At 37.0% G+C, this 25,332-nt stretch overlaps 1 protein-coding gene and 1 non-coding gene across 3 annotated transcripts in view; both read right to left on the bottom strand.

Annotated features, from left to right (window-relative positions):
* HSPBAP1 (HSPB1 associated protein 1) overlaps positions 1 to 25,332 on the bottom strand; it is a 64,667-nt gene that overhangs the window by 30,685 nt on the left and 8,650 nt on the right. For both annotated transcript variants that reach the window (XM_055315974.1, XM_055315975.1), the window contains exons 2-3: positions 16,128 to 16,313; positions 5,894 to 6,075 (exon numbers count right to left, since the gene is read on the bottom strand). In XM_055315974.1, coding sequence (XP_055171949.1) covers positions 5,894 to 6,075; positions 16,128 to 16,313 — 368 coding nt within the window. The remainder of the gene's footprint in view (positions 1 to 5,893; positions 6,076 to 16,127; positions 16,314 to 25,332) is intronic.
* On the bottom strand, positions 6,669 to 6,776 carry LOC129504061 (U6 spliceosomal RNA). The gene has a single exon (XR_008663296.1). It is a non-coding gene; the product is annotated as a U6 spliceosomal RNA (small nuclear RNA).

The raw sequence follows: 25,332 nt of genomic DNA, 5'->3' as shown, positions 1-25,332 counted from the left end.
ATAGGATATTTTCGGATCATGTTGGTTTATTTACCAGTGTATTTATCAGTATATATAAATATTATATATATTTATTAGAGAATAATTTTAATTCACTAATAGAAGAAAGGGTTAATAGATGGAAACTTTAGAGTCTACACTTAAAAACTTATAAAACCAGTAAAGGCTGAAGAGAGCTAATAATTTCTTATCAAGATTGACAAATGCTACGATTACCCAGAAGCTAGAAAAATTTGACAAAGGTGAAACTAGTGGTACAAATTAAAACATTCTCAGAAAGATGCTAAAAAACCAAAGAACTATCAAAATAAGAAATGGTAAGAATCAGATAAAAATACTCCTCTGTAATCATTCAAATACCTATTTGGATTTAGCACTATGTTAGCAGTTTGTGGGAATAAAAAGCTATAAAATATTGTCCACATTCCCAAAGAGTTGATATTGTTAGAAAAACAAGACACAAACATTCTATGTCGTGAACCATTTAAATAATCCAAATAAAACATACAGGCAAGGAATGGATGGCTGTGGATACAGTGGTTGAGAAGGCTTCATAGCTAAGACTGAATCTGAGCCAGGCTCTAAGTAGAATTTTATTAGACAGAAATTGAGGAAAGCATGAACAAAGCTCAGGAGATGAAGGAAAACAAGACCATCCAGCACTGAGCAAGGAGACAACAGGGACATAAGCCTAGGAGACAGGTCATATCAGTCATACTGGGGAGAGTTTCAAATGCTATTCTTATACAATTTTAAAATCATCAAATTTTTGTGAACATGATTAATATATTTCAATATTTAATCTGTAGCATGACTTGGAATGTAACTTCATGAGAATCTGTTTTAGAATTGATTAGTGGAGGAGTACGAACTGGAGGAATAGAGAGTAGTATCAGAAGTGATGTTGTAAACCAGAAGTTCTCAAGGTGGTCCATGGATCCCTTAGGAGTCACCAAGACCTTTTCAAAGGACCTGTGAGGTTTAAATTATGTTCATAATACTATTAAGACGTTATTTGTCTATTTCTAAATGTTGACATTTGCATTGATTGCACAAAAAACAATGGTGAATAAAACTGCTGGTGTCAGGACAGTGGAACCAAACTGTACCAGGCAGCATTGTATTCTTTTGTTTTTAAAATAGCTTTACTGAGGTATAATTGATGCAGAATAAACAGCATATATTTAAAGTGTACAATTTGATGAATTTTTACATATATACATGTGATAAACCATCACTATAATCAAGATGGCAAACATTTTGACCATGTCTGAGTTTTCCTGTGATCTCAGTAACCCATCTCTCTCTAGCCCCTTGTGCTCAATCTTTTTTGGTCACTATATATTTGCGAGTTCTACAATTTTATATAAATGGAATCATATAGTAAGTATTCCCTTTTCATGCTAATGGTAACCAAAGGCAAACTAAACAAATAGACTTCAGAAAAAGGAAAAATCTAGAAGAAGATCATTTCATTATAAAAGATTAATTTATTGAGAGGACATAATAATCCTAAATATATATGAACCTAATAACAGTTTCAAAGTACATGACACAAAAACTGACTAACCTAAACTGAAAAAGAAACGTATATACAATTGTAGTCAGGAAATTTCCATACCTTTTTCTATATAATGGACAGAATAAGCCTACAGAAAATCAGTAAGGATACAGGAGATTTAAAGAATTGACTTGATGACACTTATAAAACATAACAATAGCAGAATACACATTATTTTCAAGTGCATCTAGAACATTAATCAAGAATGACTATATTCTGGGCAGCAAACAATGACTTTCAAAGGACTGAAATCATATGTTTTCTGACCACAATGAATTTAAATTAGAAATCAAAAAAAAAAAAAAAAAGAAATCAATGACAGAAAGATAGCTGGAAAATCTGCAAATAGTTGGAAACTAAACATTATACTTCTAAATAATCCATAAGTCAAACAATACATCACAAGGGGAATTAGAAAATATTTGAACAGAACGAAAACGCTTTTGAGAACTGGTATCATGAAACACATGAGCTTGAAAGCTTCTTAATACTCAAAAGACTTTTCTGATGAGAATGGTGATGATATTGATAAATGTCACTTTTCTAATGAAGTATATGGAAATTTGTCAACCTTTGGAAGATCTATGTAATTCAGTAAACCAATATTTTCCAAATGGCCAATGAAAAGCATTACAAAAGATCCATTCCATGCAAGATGGACCAATGGAATTTTTAAAAAGATTTTGTTTATTTTCACAATAAAGATAGAGAGAGAGAGAGAGAGAGAGAGAATGAATGAGCAGGGTGAGGGGCAGAGGGAGAAGTAGACTCCCTGCTGAGCAGGGAGCCTGATGTGGGACTAGTTCCAAGACCTTGGGATCATAACCTGAGCTGAAGGTAGACACTTAATCAACTGAGCCACCCAGGTGCCTGGACCAATGGAATTTATTGTAAAAGTACAAAGAGTTCATTGATTATGCACTCTGATTCTGTACTGCAACAAATGAACCTTTAAGAAATTACTCCTTGTCAAGTTTGGTGGACTATAAAAAAGAAATTCACAATTATCTAAAAAAAGTTTCTAAAATAGTCCTATTTTGGGGCGCCTAGGTGACTCAGTCACTTAAGCCTCTGTCTTTGGCTCAGGTTATGATCCCGTGGTCCTATGATCGAGCTCCAAGTTGGGCTCCCTGCTCAGCTGGGAGTCTGCTTCTCTGCTTCCCCCTGCCACTCCCCCGCTCGTGCTCATTCTCTCTCTCTCTCAAAAATAAAAATCTTTAAATAAATAAAAGTCTTATTTTTTCAGCTGCTATATGTGTAAGGCAATATGTTCTTCATATACTTCAAATAAATTATAACAGACTGAATAAAGACATAGAGTATAGCTGTCTTCTATTAAATCAGATATTAACAAGACTCACAAAAATGTAAAACAATGCCACTACTCGGGATCCCTGGGTGGCGCAGCGGTTTGGCGCCTGCCTTTGGCTCAGGGCGCGATCCTGGAGACCCTGGATCGAATCCCATATCGGGCTCCCGGTGCATGGAGCCTGCTTCTCCCTCTGCCTGTGTCTCTGTCTCTCTCTTTCTCTCTCTCTCTCTCTGTGACTATCATAAATAAATAAATCAAAAAAAAAATTAAAAAAAAATAAACAATGCCACTACTCTTATAACATTAAAAATTTTTTTGAATATAGTTTTTTTTTTAAGATTTTATTTATTTATTCATGAGAGACAGAGAGAGGCAGAGACATAGGCAGAGGGAGAAGCAGACTCCCCACAAGGAGCCCCCTGTGGGACTCGATCCCAGAACTCTGGGATCAGGCTCTGAGCCAAAGGTAGATGCTCAACCACTGAGCCACTCAGGCATCCCTCAATATAGTTGTTTTCATAAAAATGTTATGTTTACATATAATGATTTTTTAAATGAATTAACAGAAATTTTTTACAATTATCTGTTTTAATGTTTAACTATGCAGCATTTTATAACAAAGGGAAGAAAGCTTAAAACAGTAAGTAGTAAGACCTGGTGAATGAATGAGTTATAGTGGTAAAAGGGAAACAACTTAAGTACCTGTGATTTAAGACTTCATGCTCAGACATCTGAGATAAAAAATGATATAATGAATTTGGTTGTTCATAGCAGATTTCCCTGTTCTAAACCAGAGGATTAATCACCATAATGTGAGCTGACTGAAAATTCATTCAACTGAAAAACATCAGGTCTTATAAGGGCTCAATTAGAATTCCAGCACACTACCAAAAGGCCTTTCATATCCACACTTAATGGACAGGACACATGCCTGCCCAGTGCTATTATGCCTGGGCTGAGACATTCATGCAAGGTAGAGTGAGCCCAGACTCAGCAGACATGGAAGTCCTTACCCCTAGCTGTGGGGTCATAAAGAACTAAATATATTTGGACCCAATGTATGCATACACTACAGCAGTTAAAGTTTGCAGGACAGACTGCAAGGGTTACCTTTTCTTAGCTGTGGAATTTCAGAAAATGTTTACGTCTCTGTGTCTCTTTTTTCTTAAAACAGGAGTAATTATTATAATGTGATGATTACAAATGTAAACTTAGAAAAGCACCAAGTATAAGAAGTACTTGATAAATATTACTATTATACAATGTTTTATCTGAAACACACAGTAAAAAAGTACTAGTCTATCTACACGATGGGTGAAAGTATAAGAAATATAACAAAAGACTCTAAAAGTGAACTATGATATCTAAAAATTCCAGGGTTAAAGACTCTTAAAGTGATCACAGATAGTGTTATAAGAAAAAAAATTATCTCAAAAACTATCATTTAAAAAAAAGTAAATAGTGGATTTGGTATAGACTTTGGATTCAGAAAGCATCTACTGAATTTTTTTTTTAAAGATTTTATTTATTTATTCATGAGAGACACAGAGAGAGAGAGAGAGAGAGAGAGAGAGAGAGAGAGGCAGAGACACAGGCAGAGGGAGAAGCAGGCTCCATGCAGGGAGCCTGACGTGGGACTCGATCCTAGGTCCCCACCTGGGCTGCCCATACTGAATGTTTTCAAAGGTGATGCATTCTTTCATAGTTATGAGAATAAAAATTTATTCTCAACTAACGATTCTGAGACAAGTGATATGTTTTTCCTTTTTTAAAATAAAAAGCAAAATTTAAGTAACTATTTAAAACAATTGTTAAAGTTACAAAGTATTGATCACTGTATTATAATAACTATGTAAACCGCAGCATCTACATCTTAACTCAAAGTGAAAAAGAAAAAAATACAGGCTGAATGGAAAAGGAAATAGGTGTGGGGATTAGGAGCACTGGGCAATCTATGGGATGCTGAATCACTATACTGTATACCCATAGTGAACATTATACTGTATATGAACTAACTTGAATTTAAATAAAACTTAAAAAAAAAAAAGAGTCTAAGGACTATCAGTCTATGTAAAAGGCAAGTCCAGAGAGGGGGTGATGATGACGGGCAAGAGGAGAGCAGTACAGGAGGCTGAGTAGTGGGAGCATGACAGCTGCAGCGAGGGTGAAATACTTCTCTGGACAAAGGATCAGATGCAGAATAAAGGACTCTAGAGCCCTGACCTGATTGTGGGTAAGCAGAGTCATCCAAACAGCTTCCTGGAACTATGCCCATCCTGCCTCATGCCTAACACCCACATAGAAACCAGAAGAGGGAATTTGTGAAATCACCCCACAAAATAAGCTGGCAGTTTGAGTAGAAAACACTTAAAAGAGGATATAGTAGTCAGCAAATTCTTCTGTCAGTTATGTCAACACATGACAAAGAATTTCCACATTCTTACTTCTGCAAGCACTCCCATACTTCTGCAGGACTTCTGCAATCAAATACCAGGAGCCCAGCACTCTCTGCCTCAGGCCAAAAAGCTGTACTAACCCCCCCAGAGCAGGGACGGATGGCAACAGCTGCAGCCTGGGAAGACTCCAGGATTTCACGAATGCGTCTTCGTGTAATAATCAGTGCTGTACTTCCCTCTGCCTCACTAACAGAATAAAAACTTCTATGTAGGTCAGGAGGAAAGAAAGTTCTATACACAATCTATGCTTCCCATATGCTCCAAACTAGTTCAGGTACTGTTTGCAGGCAAATGAGAAAGTGTGTCAGAAGTTTGGGGAGTAGGAAAATAGTGACAAGGCTGCTCATCCATGTGAGCCAAACTTTATACTTCTCCTGAGCAAATCTTTTAACTTGAGTGGATAAAATATTTAAGACTTGCAGCATCTACTTTTGAGAGGAGATGACAGTGAAGGAATAAGGTACTAGACAGGTTCTAATTTGTAATCTATTCTCAAGAATAAATTATTACCATGATTAAAAGGAATAAATTATTACCATGATTAAAAGGAATGTATTGACTTACCTGGAAAATATCTGTCTTGTCGTCAAATAGGCTGATAAAATATTTATAGTCAGCGTAAGCCCAGAATTTGGAATGGTCATAATCTCTAAATGGTCCAGAAATAGTAGATTGGTTACAGTTCCAGGTCAGAAACTCTTCAAGTGTAGCTTCTACACAAGCACATGTTGTTTCAAACTGAGGAACTGCAATATAAAAGAATCCATCCAACTTTTAAATGTATACTGAATACAATTTCCAAATATTGTTGTTTTCTTAAAATGATCATTTCAACCAAAAAAATGTTAACTATCATTTAACATTAATCAAAAATTAATTCTGCACTTGCTATATAATTAGAACCATCTACAACACCCACAACACTCATGATTTAACAAAGACAAAAAACAAGGTTTTAACCTTATGATTAAAGACTGACTACCCTTAGTAAAGCCTGATTCAGTAATCCAGTGGTATCCCTTAGATTAATTTTCCAAGACCTTTTCAAAGGTCTGTGAGGTCTAAACTATTTTCACAGTAATACTCGGATATTTCACATTCTCATTCTTTCATGAGCGTACAATGGAGTTTACCAGAAGCTACATGATATTAGTTGATGTCACTGCTCTGCAACTAGTGGAATACGTGCTTATGTTCTTGTATTTTTAAAATGTCTCAGTTTTAATTTATAATTTGGTAATAAGCATCACTGGACATAATCCATACTGACAAAGGCTTACGGGTGAACTCAGTAATTTTTTTTTAAAGGTACAGCATTTATTGCATTTCCAAATATTACAGAAATATGGACTGCTTCATGAAGTTGCATGCCATCCTTGTACAGGGGCCATGCTGATCTTCTCTGTACTGGGGAATTCAATAATTTTTAAGTGCAAAGGGATCCTGAGACCAAAAAGTGTGAGAGCTACTTCTTCAGATTAAAAAGAGAAGAAAGTAGTGACAAAAGTCTTTTGAAAATTTTCCAACTTTATACTGCGCATATATCAAACATAGTTCCTCAGAATCATTAAGTGGCCAATGGTAACTTAAAGTCTGTTCATTTATTCATTAACTCATTTATTTCAGAATCATTTATTAAGTACCTAATTTGTAACTAGCACTGTGCTCAGGCTTGTGGGAACATAAAAGAGAGAGGTGGTAATATTCTTGAGTTGAGAATGTATTTAGACAAAGATAAAGCTTTAGCCCAAATAATAGGAAATTTGAGGCATTACATAATTAAATGAAAAATGTGCCATGGACACATAGGAAGAGGCAAAGACCCAGAGATGCAGGTTGATCAGGAAAGCTCAGAGAGAAGTCTACTGTCTATCGAGAATGGTTTGTTATTATGGGTATGCCTTTGTTTATCCAAGAACTATTCTTCTAAATAGTGATAAAATGAAAGTTTTTTGGTAAGAAGCAAAATATTTTAAATGAGCATGGGGAATGAATATTCAAGAAATCTGATTATGACCAGCGTAAAATTGTTTTAAGTGATATAGATCTTCTGCTTGTAAGTCAGCACAATGCCTGAAACATAGCAGATGCTCGTAACAGGCTCTAATTCTGATTCTTACATTTACTTGAGGCCCTTCAAAAGTTAGCTGAATTAGTAGTAAGAGGAGAAGGTTATTCAGATTCTTTTTTCAACAGCTTTTATCTCTTCCCTCCACTTCTGCCTGAACTGCCTAGGATTATCTTAACCATCTTTTCCCCCTTCCTCTCTTTTTCCTATGACCTCAGAAAGGTGGAGAATAGAGGGGAGAGTGTGTGTCAAAGAGCCATCCTAATTCATTTACTTCCACAATTTGTCATCTGACTTTGAGAAGGAAAACTTTACAGGAGTATGCTTATCTAAAAGATAAAAATCTGCAATATTTAAGAACTATTTAAATTTAACGATTTTTGAGAAACACACAGAACAGCTGCCACTCAGTAACCCATCAATACATATACGTTCTTAATATTATCAACATCATTAAGCATTTACCCAACAACATAGGAATACACACAAACAAAAACCCATGTGGCAAGAAAGCTGCATGGTTCTGGGAAACAGGAGTCATTTTATAGTCATTTCAGTAAGCTCCAATGGAAGCCTGAAGATATTACACTATCTTATGAGTTTTTAGTTCATAAAATTCAATCCAACTGATCGAACTGAATACTAAAGCCATTACTTGAGACACTTATCCCTGGGGGGTACAGTAGGAGGCCAGTTTTCACAGGCATGTCTGCATTGCAGCCTCATCAGGGGACTTTGTTCTCTGTCACAGCAAGTTCTGTACTTTAAAAAATGAAAACCTAAAAGGGCAAAAATTACATATGAGAACTGTTACTGTCAGGAGAAAATTACAATGAATGGAATGAATGTAAATGACAGACTTTTACATTTACAGTGATTTCAAAATAGAATCTTTTGAATTTTTCTTTCCTGGAAGTAGCAAGCAAAAGGTGTTGTTTTCATTCTGCTATCACGACAATTTCTTTCTGGGTAGTACAGTTGTTTTTCTTAGTTTATTTTCTGCAATGCAATTATTCCTTTCTAACTTTATTATTATTGTTCTTTCATTTAACATTGAAGTAGCTCAGGCAGCTGCAATTTTCATCCCACTTACTGTCAACATGTTAGGTTAAGAAGCAGCTCAACTAAGCTCAGGATTTGGAAGTAGTATGTAAGTTGAACTTGCTTCTAACTCTCATAAAAGGGAGTCCTAAAATATTTTTTTTGCAGAGCAGGGAAACAAATATTTCTCCATTTTGTTAGACTTCCTCATTTTTCAAGCAAGAAAACACTGCATGAAATGTAGGTACTTTTGACCATCACTGCATACTTAGGCTTATTTCTACAACTGCTTTTCCCAAATTACTGGGCCAGCTGAGGTACAGTATTGCCACTGGGCGCCTATGATCCAAATGAATTTGATTCAGAATGGTTTCTTTTTTTTTAAAGATTTTATTTATTTATGAGAGAGAAAGAGAGAGAGAAAGAGGAAGAGATACAGGCAAAGGGAGAAGCAGGCTCCATGCAGGGAGCCCGATGTGGGACTCGATCCCGGGTCTCCAGGATCACACCCTGGGCTGAAGGCGGTGCTAAACCAATGAGCCACCCGGGCTGCCCAGATCCAGAATGGTTTCAAAGAGCAATGAGATGTAATTATCTGCTTTCTAAAACAAACTAAGAGAAACATACAATATTATTATTAGCGCAAGCATTCTAGAAAAACTGAAACCAAGACCTTAAACAAAAATAAGAAATACATTCAATAGGAAGGAAACAAGGTTATCACTGATTGTAAGATCAGATGCCTGTCATCCTAGAAAACACACAAGAACTAAAAAACTACATACACCAATAAATGGCTGGATAAAAAATACACATACAAAAATAAATGGCTTTTTAAAATCTACCATCACAACTAGCTAGAAAAATATAATACATAAAAATATTTTCATTCGTAACAGCTTAAAAAGTTAATATTTATAATATTTTAAGAAATTTGTAGATCTATATGAAAACCCCAAGTCTTTTTACTGAGAGATAAAATGAACTTGCTAGGTGATAATGACATGTTCTTGCATAGGAAGATAACAGTATTATCACAAGGTAGATTCTTTCTGAATTAGTTTACAGCACTTAATGAATTTTCACTTAAAATCTCAACAGGGGGCAGCCTCGGTGGCTCAGCTGTTTAGTGCTGCCTTCAGCCCAGGGTATGATCCTGGAGACCTGAGATTGAGTCCCACGTCGGGGTCCCTGCTTGTAGTTTGCTTCTCCCTCTGCCTGTGTGTCTGCCCCTCTCTCTCTCTCTCTCTGTATCTCTCATGAATAAACAGTTAAAATCTTTTAAAAAAAATCTCAACAGGATTTGCTTAATGTGAATACATTATTTACCTCTAAAATTCATTTAAAGGAATAAAATTCATAACATCTATGAGGAAGAAGAGCAGGGAAGACAAGTTGTTCTTTCAAATATTAAACTATATATCAGTTGCTGAAATAGCATTTTAAAAATATTTTACTGGGGATCCCTGGGTGGCTCAGTGGTTTGGCGCTTACCTTTGGCCCGGGGCGTGGTCCTGGAGTTCCGGGATCAAGTCCCACATCGGGCTCCTTGAATGGAGCCTGCTTCTCCCTCTGCCTGTGTCTCTGCCTCTCTCTCTCTCTCTCTCTCTCTCTCATGAATAAATGAATAAAATCTTTAAAAAAAATGTTTTACTGGCTTCAAAACTGATAGCTCAAAGGATGGTCCAACAATAGGTGCTGGAAGTTGTAAGAATACAGTAATATAATTAAGATGATTTCAAAGTCAGTAGGGGAAAAAAGGATTATTCAGTAAACAATACTAAAATAAAAGCTACGGTTATTTCCAGCTTAACTAAAAAAAGTCAGTGAACATCATATATCAAAATAAATATGGAAAGGATAAAGAGTAAAATGTAAAAAGGAAATCAAGCTATTAGAAGAAAATATTAAAATATTTATTTTCAAGATACAGAAGGGAATTTCTAAGTAAATAAAGAATAAAATGTTAGTGAAATAATAGTTCATTGGACTATATAAAAATATCAGCAGATTTTTTTTAAAAAAAGATAAATCTCAGGGCTCCTGGGAGGCTCATTCAGTTAAGCGTCTGCCTTAGGCTCAGGTCATGATCCCAGGGTCTTGCGATCAAGCCCCATATCAAGCTTCCTGCTTAGCAGGGAGCCTGCTTCTCCCTCTCCCTCTGCCCTTCCCATCCACACTCCCAGCTCATGTTTTCATGCACTCTCTCAAGTAAATAAATAAAATCTTTTTTTTTAAAAAAGATTTTATTTATTTATTCATGGGAGACATAGAAGGAGAGAGAAAGGCAAAGACACAGGCAGAGGGAAAAGCAGGCTCCATGCAGGGAGCCCGACGTGGGACTCGATCCCGGGTCCCCAGGATCATGCCCTGGGCTAAAGGCGGTGCACTGAGCCACCTGGGCTGCCCAATAAATAAAATCTTTAAAAAAATAATTAAAGACAAATCTTGGTTTGGGCAACAGAGTGGCAAAACAGACACCCTTGCATGTTCTGAAAGGAGAGTAAATGGAAACTACTTTTCTGCAAAGCACTTTGCCACAGGTACCAAAAGCCTTCATTCTTTTACTCCACAAATATCTGAGTGCCATTAGGTGCTCAGCCCATGGCGAGGCCTGACCCTGGCCCTCACAAGGTGGCCTTCTTGAAGGGAGGAGAGACAGTAAACAGTTATTTATTTACAGACTAACCACGTGATTCTAACTGAGCTAGGGGCTACTGGGAAATACAAGGTACTCAGAGTTAACTGAGTAGCTGCACCTGATTCAGGAGGCAGAGGTGTGTGATCAGGAAAGATCTCCATGACAAAATATTTGAGCAAAGATCTGAAGGAAGAAGAGGAGTTAACCAGGGAAAACGGGAAAGGAGAAAAGAATGGCTGGACTCTAGATGTAAAAGCCCTGAAGAAAGGAGAACCCAACCTCTGGAAATACAGAAGCTGAAAAAATAAATAAATAAATAAATAAATTTAAAAAGCTTGTTTGGCCCGAGCTCAGGGAGAGGGATTAAGCTGATGAGGCAAATAGAGATCTCTATACCACACACAAATTTTGACCTTTAGCCTAAGGATTATGGAGGCCATTTAAGGGTTGTAAGCAGAAAAATAGGATGAGATCTGTTTTTTTAAAAAACTGTTTCTGGTTTCAGTCTGAAGCATGGCCTGGATAGGAAAGACGGGAGGGCAGCCCTGGTGGCTCAGCAGTTTAGCGCCGCCTTCAGTCTAGGGTGTGATCCTGGAGACCTGGGATCCAGTCCCACATCAGGCTCCCTGCATGGAGCCTGCTCCTCCCTCTGCCTCTCTCTCCGTCTCTCTCATAAATAGATTTTAAAAAATTTTTTTAAAAAAAAAAGGAAAGACAGGGGGTGCAGAGGGACTATGACAGACTACTGCAACTCTGTTGCTGAGAGAGAGCAGGGTGACCCCGCCTGGAACGAGAGAAAGAGGTAGATGGTACATATTTAGGGTATAAGTCACAGGGTCACCAGACATCACTTACAGGGACAATCAGATGACTCAGAGGTTTCTGGTATAAGAAGGTTCATGCATCATGCTGCTTACTCATAACATTTATACCCTTTGACCCAGTCATTCTTCTAGGAATCTATCCTAGGAAAATCATCAGAAACTTGAACAAGATTTATTTTCAAAGATGCTCACTTACAGCCTTATTTATAAATTTGAAGCTTCTAAGTAATCTAGAAAAAATTTAATTATGATACTAACATACAAGAGAGTATTAGCCCTTTATTTTTTAATTTATTTTTAAAGATTTTATTTATTTATTCATGAGAGACACACAGAGAGAGGGGCAGAGAGACAAGCAGGCTTCATGCAGGGAGCCTGACTTGAGACTTGATTCTGGGTCTCTAGGATCAGGTCCTGGGCTGAAGGCGGCATTAAACCGCTGAGACACCCGGCCTGCCCAAGTATTAGCTCTTTAAAAACCGCATTTAACATCAAGAGAAGGGCATCTGGGTGGCTCAATGGTTAAGCATTTGCCTTAGGATCAGGTTGTGATCCCAAGGTCCTGGGATCAAGTCCTGCCTGGAGTAGACTCCCCGCAGGGAGCCTGCCTCTCCCTCTCTCTATGTCTCTGCCTCTCTCTGTGTGTCTCTCATGAATAAATAAATAAAAATAAAAAAATAAAAGTCTAAGTCTGATAAAGGTCTGATATCCAGAATATATAAAGTCCCCTACTTACAGTGGTTTGACTTAATGATTTTTTGACTTTATGATGGTGTGAAAGTGATACATATTCAGTAGAAACCGTACTTGAAATTTGAATTTGGATCTTTTCTCTGGCTAGTGATATGCACTATGATACTCTCTTATGATGCTGGACAGTGGCAGCAAGCAATAGATCTCAGCCAGACCATTACAAGGGTAAACAACAGATACACTTGCAGCCATTCTGTACCCATATAATCATTCTGCTTTTCACTTTCACTACCATATTCAATTACATGAGCTATTCAATACTTGATCAAAATGGCTTTGTGTTAGATGATTTTGCTCAACTGTAAGCTAGTAAGTATTCTGATGACATTTAAGGTAGGCTAGGCTAAGCTATTACATTTGGTAAGTTAGGTGTATTTTTATTTATTTATTTATTTTTAGATTTTGTTTATTTATTAGAGAGAGAGCACGAGCAGGCAGAGGGGCAAAGGGAGACAGAGACTTCTCACTGAGCAGAGAGCCTGATTCAGGGGTTGATTTCTCGTACCCCAGGATCATGACCTGAGCTGAAGGCAGACGCTGAACCGACTGAGCCATCCAAGTGCACAGTTAGGTGTATTAAATGTAGTTTTGATTTGAAATATTTTCAACTTATGATGAGTTTATCAAGACTTAATCCCATCATAAGTTGAGGAAGATCTGTAAAGAACTTTTTTTTTTTTTTTTAAAGATTTTATTTATTTGGGCAGCCCCGGTGGCGCGGTGGTTTGGCACCGCCTGCAGCCTGGGGTGTGATCCTGGGGACTTGGGATTGAGTCCGCGTCGGGCTCCCTGCATGGAGCCTGCTTCTCCCTCTGCCAATCAAGTCTGATGTGGGACTTGATTCCAGGACTCCAGGATCACACCCTGGGCCAAAGGCAGGCACTAAATCACCAAGCCACCCAAGGATTCCCTGTAAAGATCTTTTTTAAACTCAACAACAAAAAGACCAAAAAACGCGTTCAAACCAAAAAACACCTCAATTAGAAAATGGGCAAAGGACTCGAATAGACATTTTTCTGAAGACATACACATGGTCAGTAAACACATGAAAAGATGCTCAACATCATTAGTCATTAGGGAAATGCATATCAAAACCATTATGAGATAACACTTCACACCCACTAGGATGGCTGGAATAAAAAATAGGTTAAGTATTGGCAAAGATGTAGAGAAATTAAAACCGTCATACATTGGGATAGGAATGTAAAATGGTTCAGCTGCTTTGGAAAACATTTAGGCAGTTCCTTAAAAGGTTAAACACAGGGATTCCAGGGTGGCTCAGCAGTTTAGCACTGGCCTTCTGTCCAGGGCGTCATCCTGGAGTCCCGGGATCAGGTCCTACATCAGGCTCCCTGCATGAAGCCTGCTTCTCCCTCTGCCTCCCTCTTTCTCTGTGTCTCATGAATAAATAAATAAAACCTTAAAAAAAAAAAAGGTTAAATACAGAGTTACCGTAGGACTCAGCAATCCCCCTTCTAGGTATAAACCCAAGAGAAATGAAAACATATATCCATATAAAAAAACTTGCTCATAAATGTTCGTAGCAGCATTATTCATAATAGCCAAAAATTGGAAACAACGCACATGTCCATCGACTGATGAATGGATAAACAAAACATGATATGTACATATAATGGAGTATTATTCAACAATAAAAAGAAATGAAGTACAGATTTATGCTACAATTTAGATGAATCTTGAAAATATGCTACGTGAAAGAAGCTAGAAAATATGCTATATGAAAGAAGCTATACACAAAAGCCATGTATTGAATGATTCTGTTTATATGAAATAGGCAAATCTATAAGAACAGAAAGCAGACTAGTGGTTGTCAGGGAGTAAAGTGGAATGGAGAGTGACCGCTTAAAGGGTACTGGGCTTCCTTATGGGGTGATGAAATGTCTGGAATTAGATAGCGATGATGGTTTGCACAACATCATGCATATGTTAAAAGCACCGAACTGTACACTTTAAAATGATAAATTTTATGTTATGTGAATTGTACCTATTTTTTAAAAAATTATCTTTAGTAAAAACAGAGCAGTTGCTCACAACTGCAGAGAACTTCTACTTTCTTTTTCTCTGATGTTTAAGTATTAGCTTGAAAATGTCAAATCACTGTACCTCATCTAGAAAATAGGATTATAATAGAACCATTCTAAGAGGCTTTGAAGAAGATTAAAAGAATTAATACGTATAAAGCACTCAGAAGAGTGCCTGACACAATAGCTCTCAATAACTATTAGCAATTAGTAGTCATGCTGTATTTGGAATCTAACCAGGGTATGAAAAAAATTATAGCTCCTATTTATCTCAAAATTATTGTCTAATAGACATCTCAGTGGATGGGAGATTTATTTGACTAAAATCAAGGAAGGATTTATTTGACTAAAATCACAGGCTGAGTTTTTATGGGCCTTTTGCCAGTCTAGCATTTAATTTTAAAACACAGTAAGATTTTGATCTGTGATTAGAATGAGATTTTAAAGAGTTGTGCTTATTAATCCTACTGTTTCTGCCATGAGTACAAGGGGGTTCTAGACACCAAAAACCAAATAACTCTTGAGAGATACATGAGAAGGTCAACATGAGAAAAAGAAGCTTGGAGAAGCTAGAGGGAAGCTGGGTAATTTTCTAGTTCCTTCTGGGTTAAAATTAAATGCTAGACTGGCAAAAGGCCATAAAAACTCAGCCTGTGCTCTTACTTCCTATATTCATACAGCCACTTCACAGCAATGCTTCAAACACTGTGAAATTGTAGACTACCAACCAACCTTGCCCATATTTAAATAGAAGTTAAACACTTCTAAAGCCATTCAATGGTTATGGATTCCTTTAAACAGCACTCTTTCCTTTTACTATTTTTAGAATTAACAGCAACTGCTTTATCTGACTATAAGGCAAAATATCAAAATGTTACAAGTCTCCAGGGAAAAAGAAGAGGCTGGCAAATTCTAATTGCTTAAAAGGATGAAAAGAAAGACAGCTTTATATACTTTTCATATTGATGCAGAACCACAGAGGTCAGGCGGCTGATGGAGCAGAGAGATAAAATTACAACCAGGAGCAAGCAGTATAAATATAGTGCCTGAAGCCACAAATAAAAGGACACATTCTACATGAGTAAAAACCAAAAGGGACTATAAGCTTGGTAATAATCTTTTTCAGTCATAGGGGAACATAAATAATAGCACGTTAACAAATATTAAGTTTTCTACCACATTCAGTGAACCATGATACATGAACAAAGTTATAAGGCTATCAACTGCATAAGGTTATCAACTACACACATAGTATATTAAAAAAAAAAGTCTTAACACAAACTGTTCTCCTAAAACCTCCAATAAAACTTTCCCATCTGCAAATGGTCAAAAACAGGATTAGAAATAAAGGATTCTCTAGACATAAACCACTAAGAATGTGAGAATGCTACTGAAGAGATGTTATTATTATGATTACTTGTAGTCCTACCTGTATCTGTTCTTTTCATTCCCATCCTGAACCGGATCTGCTTGTCGTGAAGGACCTCAGAAAGGTGTTTAGCAGTCCAGTGGTGTGCTGGCCAATCAAAAGCCATGTTACAGAAGATTGCAGGTTGTTGTAAAGACATTATAATTTCTTTTGCTTTCTCTGGTGTAAAAGGTTTGACACGTTCACCTGGGGAGAGAAATAGAGTGATAACTATAAAGTTATTTCATGTAATATGAAGGAAAAATAGCTAGTATCATTTCTATTACGGTAAATCTTTCTATGCAATTATACATTTTATACTTCGTTTATTACTATTTACATAAATATTTAACCTCAAAAACCATAATTCTTAAGTGATATTTTTTCTTTTTAAGATTTTATTTATTTATTCATGATAGACATGGGGGGGAGGGGACAGACACAGGCAGAGGGAGAATCAGGCTCCATGCTGGGAGCCTGATGTGAACTGGATCCTGGGACTCCAGGATCATACCCTGGGCCAAAGGCAGGCGCTAAACCACTGAGCCACCCAGGCATCCCCTTAAGTGATTTTTCTTACTAAATTTTAAATGTTGGAAAATATTTATAATTTTCAATGTCAAAAAATGTTTTTAAAAAAGGCTTTCCACTATATTTAATTTTTAAAAGACACCATTTTTTGAAAATTGCATTTCCTAAATAGAGGCTTATATATGAAATGCTGATGGGACTACTCTAGAACTAGAGCTGCTGGAGTCAGGAATAATTCTATTTGTCAAATATCATGTGTTTACCCCAAAAGACTACTGAATTCTTATATCAGTCAAAGGGGTGGGGAATGATTATTTTCACTTCAAAATTTAAAAAGATAAAAGATATACTATGACAGGTATCAATGTTAATCATTGACATCAATTGTATCTATAAACAGTATAAGGGCTATGAAAAAATAAATTTTGTGACTGAGTACTTCAATAAATTTCACAGAATCATAGACTGTAAATCCTGGGTTGGATGGTAATGATAAGTATTTGCTAAATAAAAGAACAAGTAAGTTTCTCCTTAAAGACATCTTAAAATGGAAGTATTTTTTTTGGGAAAGTCAAAACATGCTTCATACTGATTCCTGATACATATGCATATATCATTAGCATATGATTCTCTAAATTTATGATTCTCTAGAATAATCAGCTAAAGCCTCTAATTCATTAACTATTCTTAAGGCTTGTTTTTAAAGAAAATGAAAAATTTTAAGTCAACTTGGCCTCTTTTCTCAGACAAGGGCAAACACTCAGAATCCTTCCCCTAAAACTTTGATGAAAGTAAGCAAGACATTTGAGGACAGTCTGTCACTGTCTACACATTCAGGGCTCCCAAGTGAGGAGACATGTGGACATTCAAGGGGGGAAAGGCAATAGATGCCCTGGGTGGCTGGGTGGGGCTATGTGGAGGGAGGAAGAGAGAAGGCACCCTTGGGCCCCCAAGTAAATGAAGCCCCAAGTTCATAGGTAAGTGCTGAAGAGGCTGTAAGGGAAACAGGATGTGACCAGGAGCAAAATTTTCTATCTTTCCTTGAGATTCTTGTTTTCAACTTTTGACATGCTTGATAAATTCACATTAGGGGTCTAGACCCATACTCGCTGATAAATATAAGTACAAGGTTACCTGGATCATGATACACCAAATCTTCCTGGACTTGGGAGTGTCTGGATTCCATGTACATGGAAAATAGACAAGCTGTATTTTTATTACATATTTTGTAAGTTTTGCTAGACTACAAGAAGCTGTAATACATTCAAGATAACACTCTGTTGTTTGTGGCATGTAAATTAGTACTATCCTCTGGCAAACAACTGGAAAAGTGAAGCAGAAATCTCAAATAACCACCCATTAATCTAGTAACTCCTGTTATAGGAATTTGCTTTTAACAAAATCATCATCAGCTGTATGCATATTTATAATATATATGTATACACATAAAATATCTACTACCATAATATAAAAACTAAAAATATAAACAGCTTAATATCTAAAAATAGAAAAATATTTACTGAATATTACTAAATATTATGTAAATTTTTTCCCATGGTACATTACATCCATCAGCAATAAAAATGAAGGCTATGTAGAAATGTGTGGAGATGTAGAGACTGGAACTGACTCAGAGCTACTGTACTAGCCAAGTAAGAAGTATTACAGTAAGGCCCTGAACAGCAAGGGGTGGCAGTAAGGAAGGCAGAGATGGTGGAGATATAGAAATACTAAGAGAATAATATCAAAGACTATTACAAACAAAGACATGTGGGGTGGGAGGAAGATGGCAGCCATAAGGGAGACTGAGGTATCTAGACTTTGTGACTTGACGTAAAAAAAAAGTTAGGAGCAGCAGTTCATTCTGGAGGGAAGATGAAGAGTTTGAACATCATCATCATAATAATATATTTCCTTTACCATTTGCCATTTACATACATGAAAACTGCTCATCTGATCTCTAAGAAACCTATAAAACATAGGCAAAGAAGGCATATCATTTCCATTATCCAAAGGAAGAATAGGAAGCTCAGATGTCAAAGTTTAACACATCAGTGATGACCTGGAACTACAGGTTAGGTTCCCTGATTCCAAGTCCAGTGCTCTTTCTACTGCATAATCCTGCTTCCAGAGAATTCAAACTGTGGGACCTATACTAGCATTACAGACTCAGGAGAGAGAGTGTAATCTGGAAAGAGAATTAGTTTGGGAAAGCTGTAGACCCATTCATGGATAATAAATCCATGTGTGCGTTGGAGAGAGGGAATGTTGTGGTTTGTCCCCATGGGCAGGGAGTGGTGGGGTAATACCTGTAGTAGACACTGCTAGTTGCCTACCTTATCCAATACCACTCTCTCTCTTCTTCCTTACTAACACAACTCTGGACGAGTGTGGCTGAAAAATTACAATTCCTACACTTCTGTGCAGATACAAGTGGCCAGATATACATCTGGAAGCTGCCAAGTCAGTCTTTTTGCCCTCAGCCTTCTCTCTTATATTTTGCCTGGAAAACAGATATAATGGTTAGCCACCTTGAGAGATCAAAGAGAGGACCAGGGGACCCCTGGCTGGCTCAGGTGGTAGAGCATTTAACTCTTGATCTTGGGGTTGAGAGAGCCCCACATCGGGCATAGAGATTACTTCAAAAATAAAATAAAAAAGGCCCAGGAAATTGCAAACCTCAGCTTAAAGAATGCAAAAATGTCCATCTTTGTGCCACTGAACTAATACCAGCAAAATTCTGCCTCCTAAATCCTTTCACATATAGAAATTAATTCTTATAGTCAAGACTGTTACTAGTTCGAAACAAGGTTTAACACCTTGCCTTCCGAGGCTATTGTTTTCAAGGACAACCATATTACCTCTATAAAATATTCTGTGACTTACACTGAATGAATAATGGCTGGTCTGACCTTGTAGTAATTCTTTCAGTTCTATAGTTGAAAAATATTCAAACTTTGAGAACTTTGTTTCTAGAATTTTGAAGGGCAGAGAAAAAGAGAAGCACCAGTCCTTTTGGGGAAGGGATTTATTTATTCGGCTTATTTTAATGAGAGGCAATAAATCTGGCTTTCAACATTCCCCAGAGTTCTCGTACTTGGGTAAGATATATATCTTGCCACCCTTCCACAAATAAATACATGGTCATTAGTAACGCATGAGTAGTGTTCAAAGAAATATTTTTTTCCTCTAGCATATGCCTTTTAAAAAAGTATTTAATCATCTGATTTAAAAATCAGAGACATCCCAGAAGTTAAATAGGAGACCCTAAAAACTAAAATTTGCTGAGAAAGCACCTGGCCCAGTGACTGGGATGTATTAAATGCTCTAACATTTGCTAAATGAATAAAAAGTGTTATAAAAGTGAGTGTAGGAGATCCCTGGGTGGCGCTGCGGTTTAGCGCCTGCCTTTGGCCCAGGGCGCGATCCTGGAGACCCGGGATCGAATCCCACGTCGGGCTCCCGGTGCATGGAGCCTGTTTCTCCCTCTGCCTGTGTCTCTGCCTCTCTCTCTATCTGTGTGACTACCATAAAAAAAAAAAAAAAAAAAAAAAAAAAAAAAGTGTGTGTAGAGCAGAGCAAGAGGATGCTCACCATAACAAGAAATTAGCATATTTACAGAATCTCAAGCCTATCAATGAAACAAAACAAACAGCTGGTTGTGAGATAAAAGTAATTTGGTTTCTGATAGTTTAATCAACAATGAACTGGGGCATTAAATTAACAAATTTAAGTGTTACAACTTCCCTTAAAGAAGAATGCAATCTACATTGTATTAATTAAAGAGCCCAGGGATGCACTCTGTCACTCCAAGCCAGAAATATTTGCAAAGAGCTATAAAAATTCTGAAGCAATCTTGACAGCCTTTAAAGGATAAGTGTATTTGGGTCTAGACGTGAAGCAAGCAGCAATTTCTAATGAAATGACTTAGAAACTGCTGAAAAAAAGATTAGTGATCTTGGTGTTGCACAACAGTCTTTTCTCCCTCTAAATGTAACATGTTATTCAATTTATTACAGCTTTGGTTTCAACTAATTCTTTGGAGACAGAGAAACATGATCAAAAAGCAAACTGCCTTATTCTCAGCAATTTTTCTCTTTAATTAATGCAAACTGCAAAATAATTTGAAACCTAATTTCTCTGAATTTGTTAGCAATCTGCCTTCCATCAATTAATACCTGGGTTGTATTTGTATCTGAGATTTAGAATTCAAGATGAGAATAAGGAAAACTTAGTAAGTTTCCAGAATTCATTCCTAATGATAGAACACAACTAAGACAAAGATCCTGAAACTGGAATGAAATCATCTCTCATGTCTGGTATAATTTTAATAGAAATGTTAATAACTATAAAACTTTAATTAAATTTTATTAGATTTTATGACAATCTTTTTTTTTTTTTTGACAATCTTATTTAAAAGCTTTCAGAAGGGGCACCTGGGTGGCTCAGTCAGTTAAGACCCTTTGGCTGGGGTCATGATCCCAGAGTCCTGGAATCAAACCTCAAGTTGGGCTCTCTGCTCAGTGGGGAGTCTGCTTCTCTCTGCCTCCCCCTCCCTGCTTTTTTCCACTCTCTCTCTCAAATAAATAAAATCATTAAAAAAAAAAATAAAAGGTTTCAGAAGGTGACAGAAGAGTAGGTCACAAAACCAGCTCCTGGCATGGTGAGCTGACTTATTTCTAAATACATACATGTAAACCTATCATAGTTTCATCAATCTGACAACTCTGTATATACATTAAAGAAATTTAAAAACTTCTAGAATGGTAGATATTAAGGTAAAAAATAATGAACATCTCGGCCACATTAGAAAAACACGGAATTATGCAAGTACTATTTAACAAAATACTATATTCGTACTAAGATCGAACGGTAAAACACCACCAAAGATACTTTCTTATTTTATCCATCACTATTTTAAAAAGTCAGTACAAATCAAGAAAATTCCCCTGAAAGTTAATATAATGCTTAAGTAAAATGATGAGGGTTTAGTCATAAACGCTTTGAACTTCAAGGTCTAGAAGGTGGTGCCACTGAAGAAACCATAACCAGAAGTATTGAGGCTGTTGCGACATTATCTTTCCAATACTAAGGCTTGGTGTGATAATGAACACCCAAGCAGGTTCAGACTGGGAACAGAAGACAGTTACACATTGGACACTCAACAGCTTCTTCTTCCCATCCTCTTATGCTTGTAACTCTTGCCCAGTCAAGCCAGAAAATGATCTTCTCCTCCTTATTTTAATCCATTTATGAGCCAGAACTCATAAATAGTACTTATAAGTTCAAAAGTAGTACTGATCTTAAACTTCAAGAAAGAATAAATCTATATTTTAAGTGAAGTTAATTCTAGAAAGAAGAGTGTCTCAGGCTAAAGTTCTTTAAAATGCTCCAAAGTATCTTCAAAACTTCTACCAAAATGTTTCCATCTAGTTCTTCAGAATTCCACTAAGTAAATTTTCCACATTTTAAAATAAAATGGCTATTTTCTCCAACTACTCATCAAAAATATTCATCAGATTTTTTTTTTTTTTAATTCATAAGAGACACAGAGAGACAGAGACACAGGCAGAGGGAGAAGCAGGCTCCCTGGGAGAGCGTGATGCAGGACTCTATCCCAGGACCCCAGGATCACGACCTGAGCCAAACGCAGACACTCAACCACTGAGCCACCCACATGCCCCTCAACAGCAGATTCTTAAAAAGATTTGCATACTCATATTCATAGCTACACATTCGTAACAGCCAAAAGATGGAAGAAACCCAAACATCCATTGACACCATACAGTGGAGTATCATTCAGCCTTAGAAAGGAAGGAAATCCTGTTATGTCCTACAACATGGATGATCCTTGAAGACATTATGCTAAGTGAAAAAAAGCCAGTCACAAAGAGACCTACTGTATTACTCCACCTGCATGAGGTATCTAAAGTATTTGACTTAACAGAAAACTAGAATGGCAGTTACCAGGGGCTGAGGAGTGGGAGAAAAGATGAGTTGTTTACTGAGTCCAAAGTTACAGATTTGCAAGACAAAAATGTTCTAGAACTCTTGTCTCATAATAATGTAAATATACTTAACACCATTTACTCTTAAAAATGGTTAAGATGATAAATTTTGTTGTTTTTTATACCACAGTTAAAAAATTCGAAGTGTAATTTTTTTGTGATATTTGTCCCTACCAAATATAAAGTATTTACCTACACATGAATTATATGTATGCTCTCGCATGGAAATTCTTTACACAGACTTCTGCTTTTCTTTAAACTCTCTTGCCTCTTTCTGCCATGTTTTTTTTTAGTGAGAAAAAAAATGACATAGAGAGTATGGCATCTCCAACTGAGGAGTATCCAGTCAAATAGGAATATCAGCTCTGTAAGTATAGAACTCAAACAACTCTGGAATGAGATATTTCTCTGGGAATGTCAACCACAGCCAGTTATTTTACCATGAAAATGAGCTTATTTGGGAATAGAAGAGGAATTACAACTCAGGACAGGCAAACTGACTTTAGGAGGAAATTAGGCAGTTTTGAACAAAGGTTCATTGGAGAAGAACAAGAGTTGGAGGTTGTGGGAGTTTCTCACTGGCTGTGAGCAATGGTTAGTGAGTTGTTGCTGGGGCAGGGAGGGATTTTTCCTTTTTTTATCTTTTTAATTTTTATTTATTCATGAGAGACACACAGAGAGAGGCAGAGACACAGGCAGAGGGAGACACAGGCAGAAGGAGAAGCAGGCTCCACATATAGGGAGCCCGATGCGGGACTTGATCCTGGGACCCCAGGATCATGCCCCGGGCTGAAGGCAGGCACTAAACCGCTGAGCCACCCAGATGTCCAGATCTTCCTTTTCTTAAAAGCAGGAGATAAATTCCTAGAGAAAAAAGTATCCTGTCTTATTAAGTTAATTCTTATCTACCTTCCTCATGCTGAAAATATAGGTTGCTGGGAGCGCTGCATGTGCATGAGAGGTCCCCCTTAAGGGCTTCCCAACTCCATTTTAAATGTTTACTCATTTCAGGAAAGACTAGAAGAGTTACTGAGTATATTCTTCTCTTCATTAAGGCATAAATCTGGCTACAATTAAAATTACCAGAGCTCAAGAGAAAGAAAGAACCTCAGTCTGAAAGGTAGCATCAGATTCAAAGAATTGCAATTTAAAAAAAAACAAAAAGATTTTATTTATTTACTTATTTATTTATTTGAAAGAGAGATAACAAGCAGGGGGAGAGGCAGAGGGAGAAGCAGTGTCTCCACTGAGCAGGGAGCCTGTTACAGGGCTCAATTCCAGGGCCCTGGGATCATGACCTGAGCCAAAGACAGACACTAAACTGACTGAGCCACCTGAGCGCCCCAAAGAATTACAACTTTTAATTTCACTGAAAAGCTCCAACAATGTGTGATCCTATAATATCTCACACTCAGAATTTAAGTTGATTCTTTTTTTTTTATTTTTTATTTATTTATGATAGTCACAGAGAGAGAAAGAGAGAGAGGCAGAGACATAGGCAGAGGGAGAAGCAGGCTCCATGCACCAGAGCCCGATGTGGGATTCGATCTCGGGTCTCCAGGATCGCGCCCTGGGCCAAAGGCAGGCGCCAAACCGCTGCGCCACCCAGGGATCCCTAAGTTGATTCTTAACATTGAGTAGTTTCATAGTTGTTGGCTGTCTTTTTAAGAATCATTTTAGAGTAGTTTTAAGTTTACAATAAAATTGAGAAGGTACAGATTTGCCATATATCCCCTTCCCACAAATGCATAGGCTCCCTCATTCTCAACATCATTCACCAAAATGGTACATTTTTTTTTTTAACCAGGATAAACCTAAATTGACACAACATAATCACCCAAAGACCATAGTTTATCTGGTTCAGTGTTAGTGTTGTACATTCTACGGACTTGAACCAAAATATAATGGCATATATCCACCATTATATTATCATATAGAGTATTTTCACTGCCCTAAAAATCCTCTGTGCTATTCATCTCATGTTTGTTGTTTTCTTTTTAGGAGGAAACAGATCATCTTTTTTTTTTTTTCAAGATTTATTTATTTTGAGAGAGAGCACATACACATGAAGGGTGGAGAATGCACTGAGGAAGAGGGACAGAGAATCTCAAGCAGACTCCCTGCTGAGTTGCAGACCCTGAAACCCTTGAAATCAGACAGGATCTCACAACCTGAGATCATGACCTGAGCCAAAATCAAGAGTGCAACATTCAACCGACTGAGCCGTCCAGATGCCCCAAAGAAACAGATCATCTTATTGAAAAATAAAAAATGAACTTAAAGCTATAATAGCGGTAACATGGTTCTTTATTTTACATTTATAAGGTCCCCTTTATTTTCAAATAAGCATTCCAATTTATTTGATTATCAACATGATCATGTTTTGCTTTTAATAACTTTCAAGTTGCTACTTAAAACAAAAAATATCACAGCCTTGAAGGCAAGACAATTACATTTCTATCCCTAGAGCTCAGCACAATGTTTGGCATAAACTGATGCTAAATAAATGTTTTCTGAATACACAATTCATTTTTAGCAATGTATATAAAATATTAAAACTAACCACTTGTTTTCTCTACTGCTGCAGAAGGAGCTCTTGAGCATAATCAGAAACAGTCTCAAAACAAAGGGATCAGTTCCACAATTCCATGCTCACCTCCACCAGGTCCCTTTCCTGGTCCCTGCGT

Source organism: Nyctereutes procyonoides, unplaced genomic scaffold, assembly GCF_905146905.1.
Source record: "Nyctereutes procyonoides isolate TBG_1078 unplaced genomic scaffold, NYPRO_anot_genome, whole genome shotgun sequence".
Lineage (NCBI taxonomy): Eukaryota > Metazoa > Chordata > Mammalia > Carnivora > Canidae > Nyctereutes > Nyctereutes procyonoides.
This window is presented reverse-complemented; position numbering and strand designations above follow the sequence as displayed.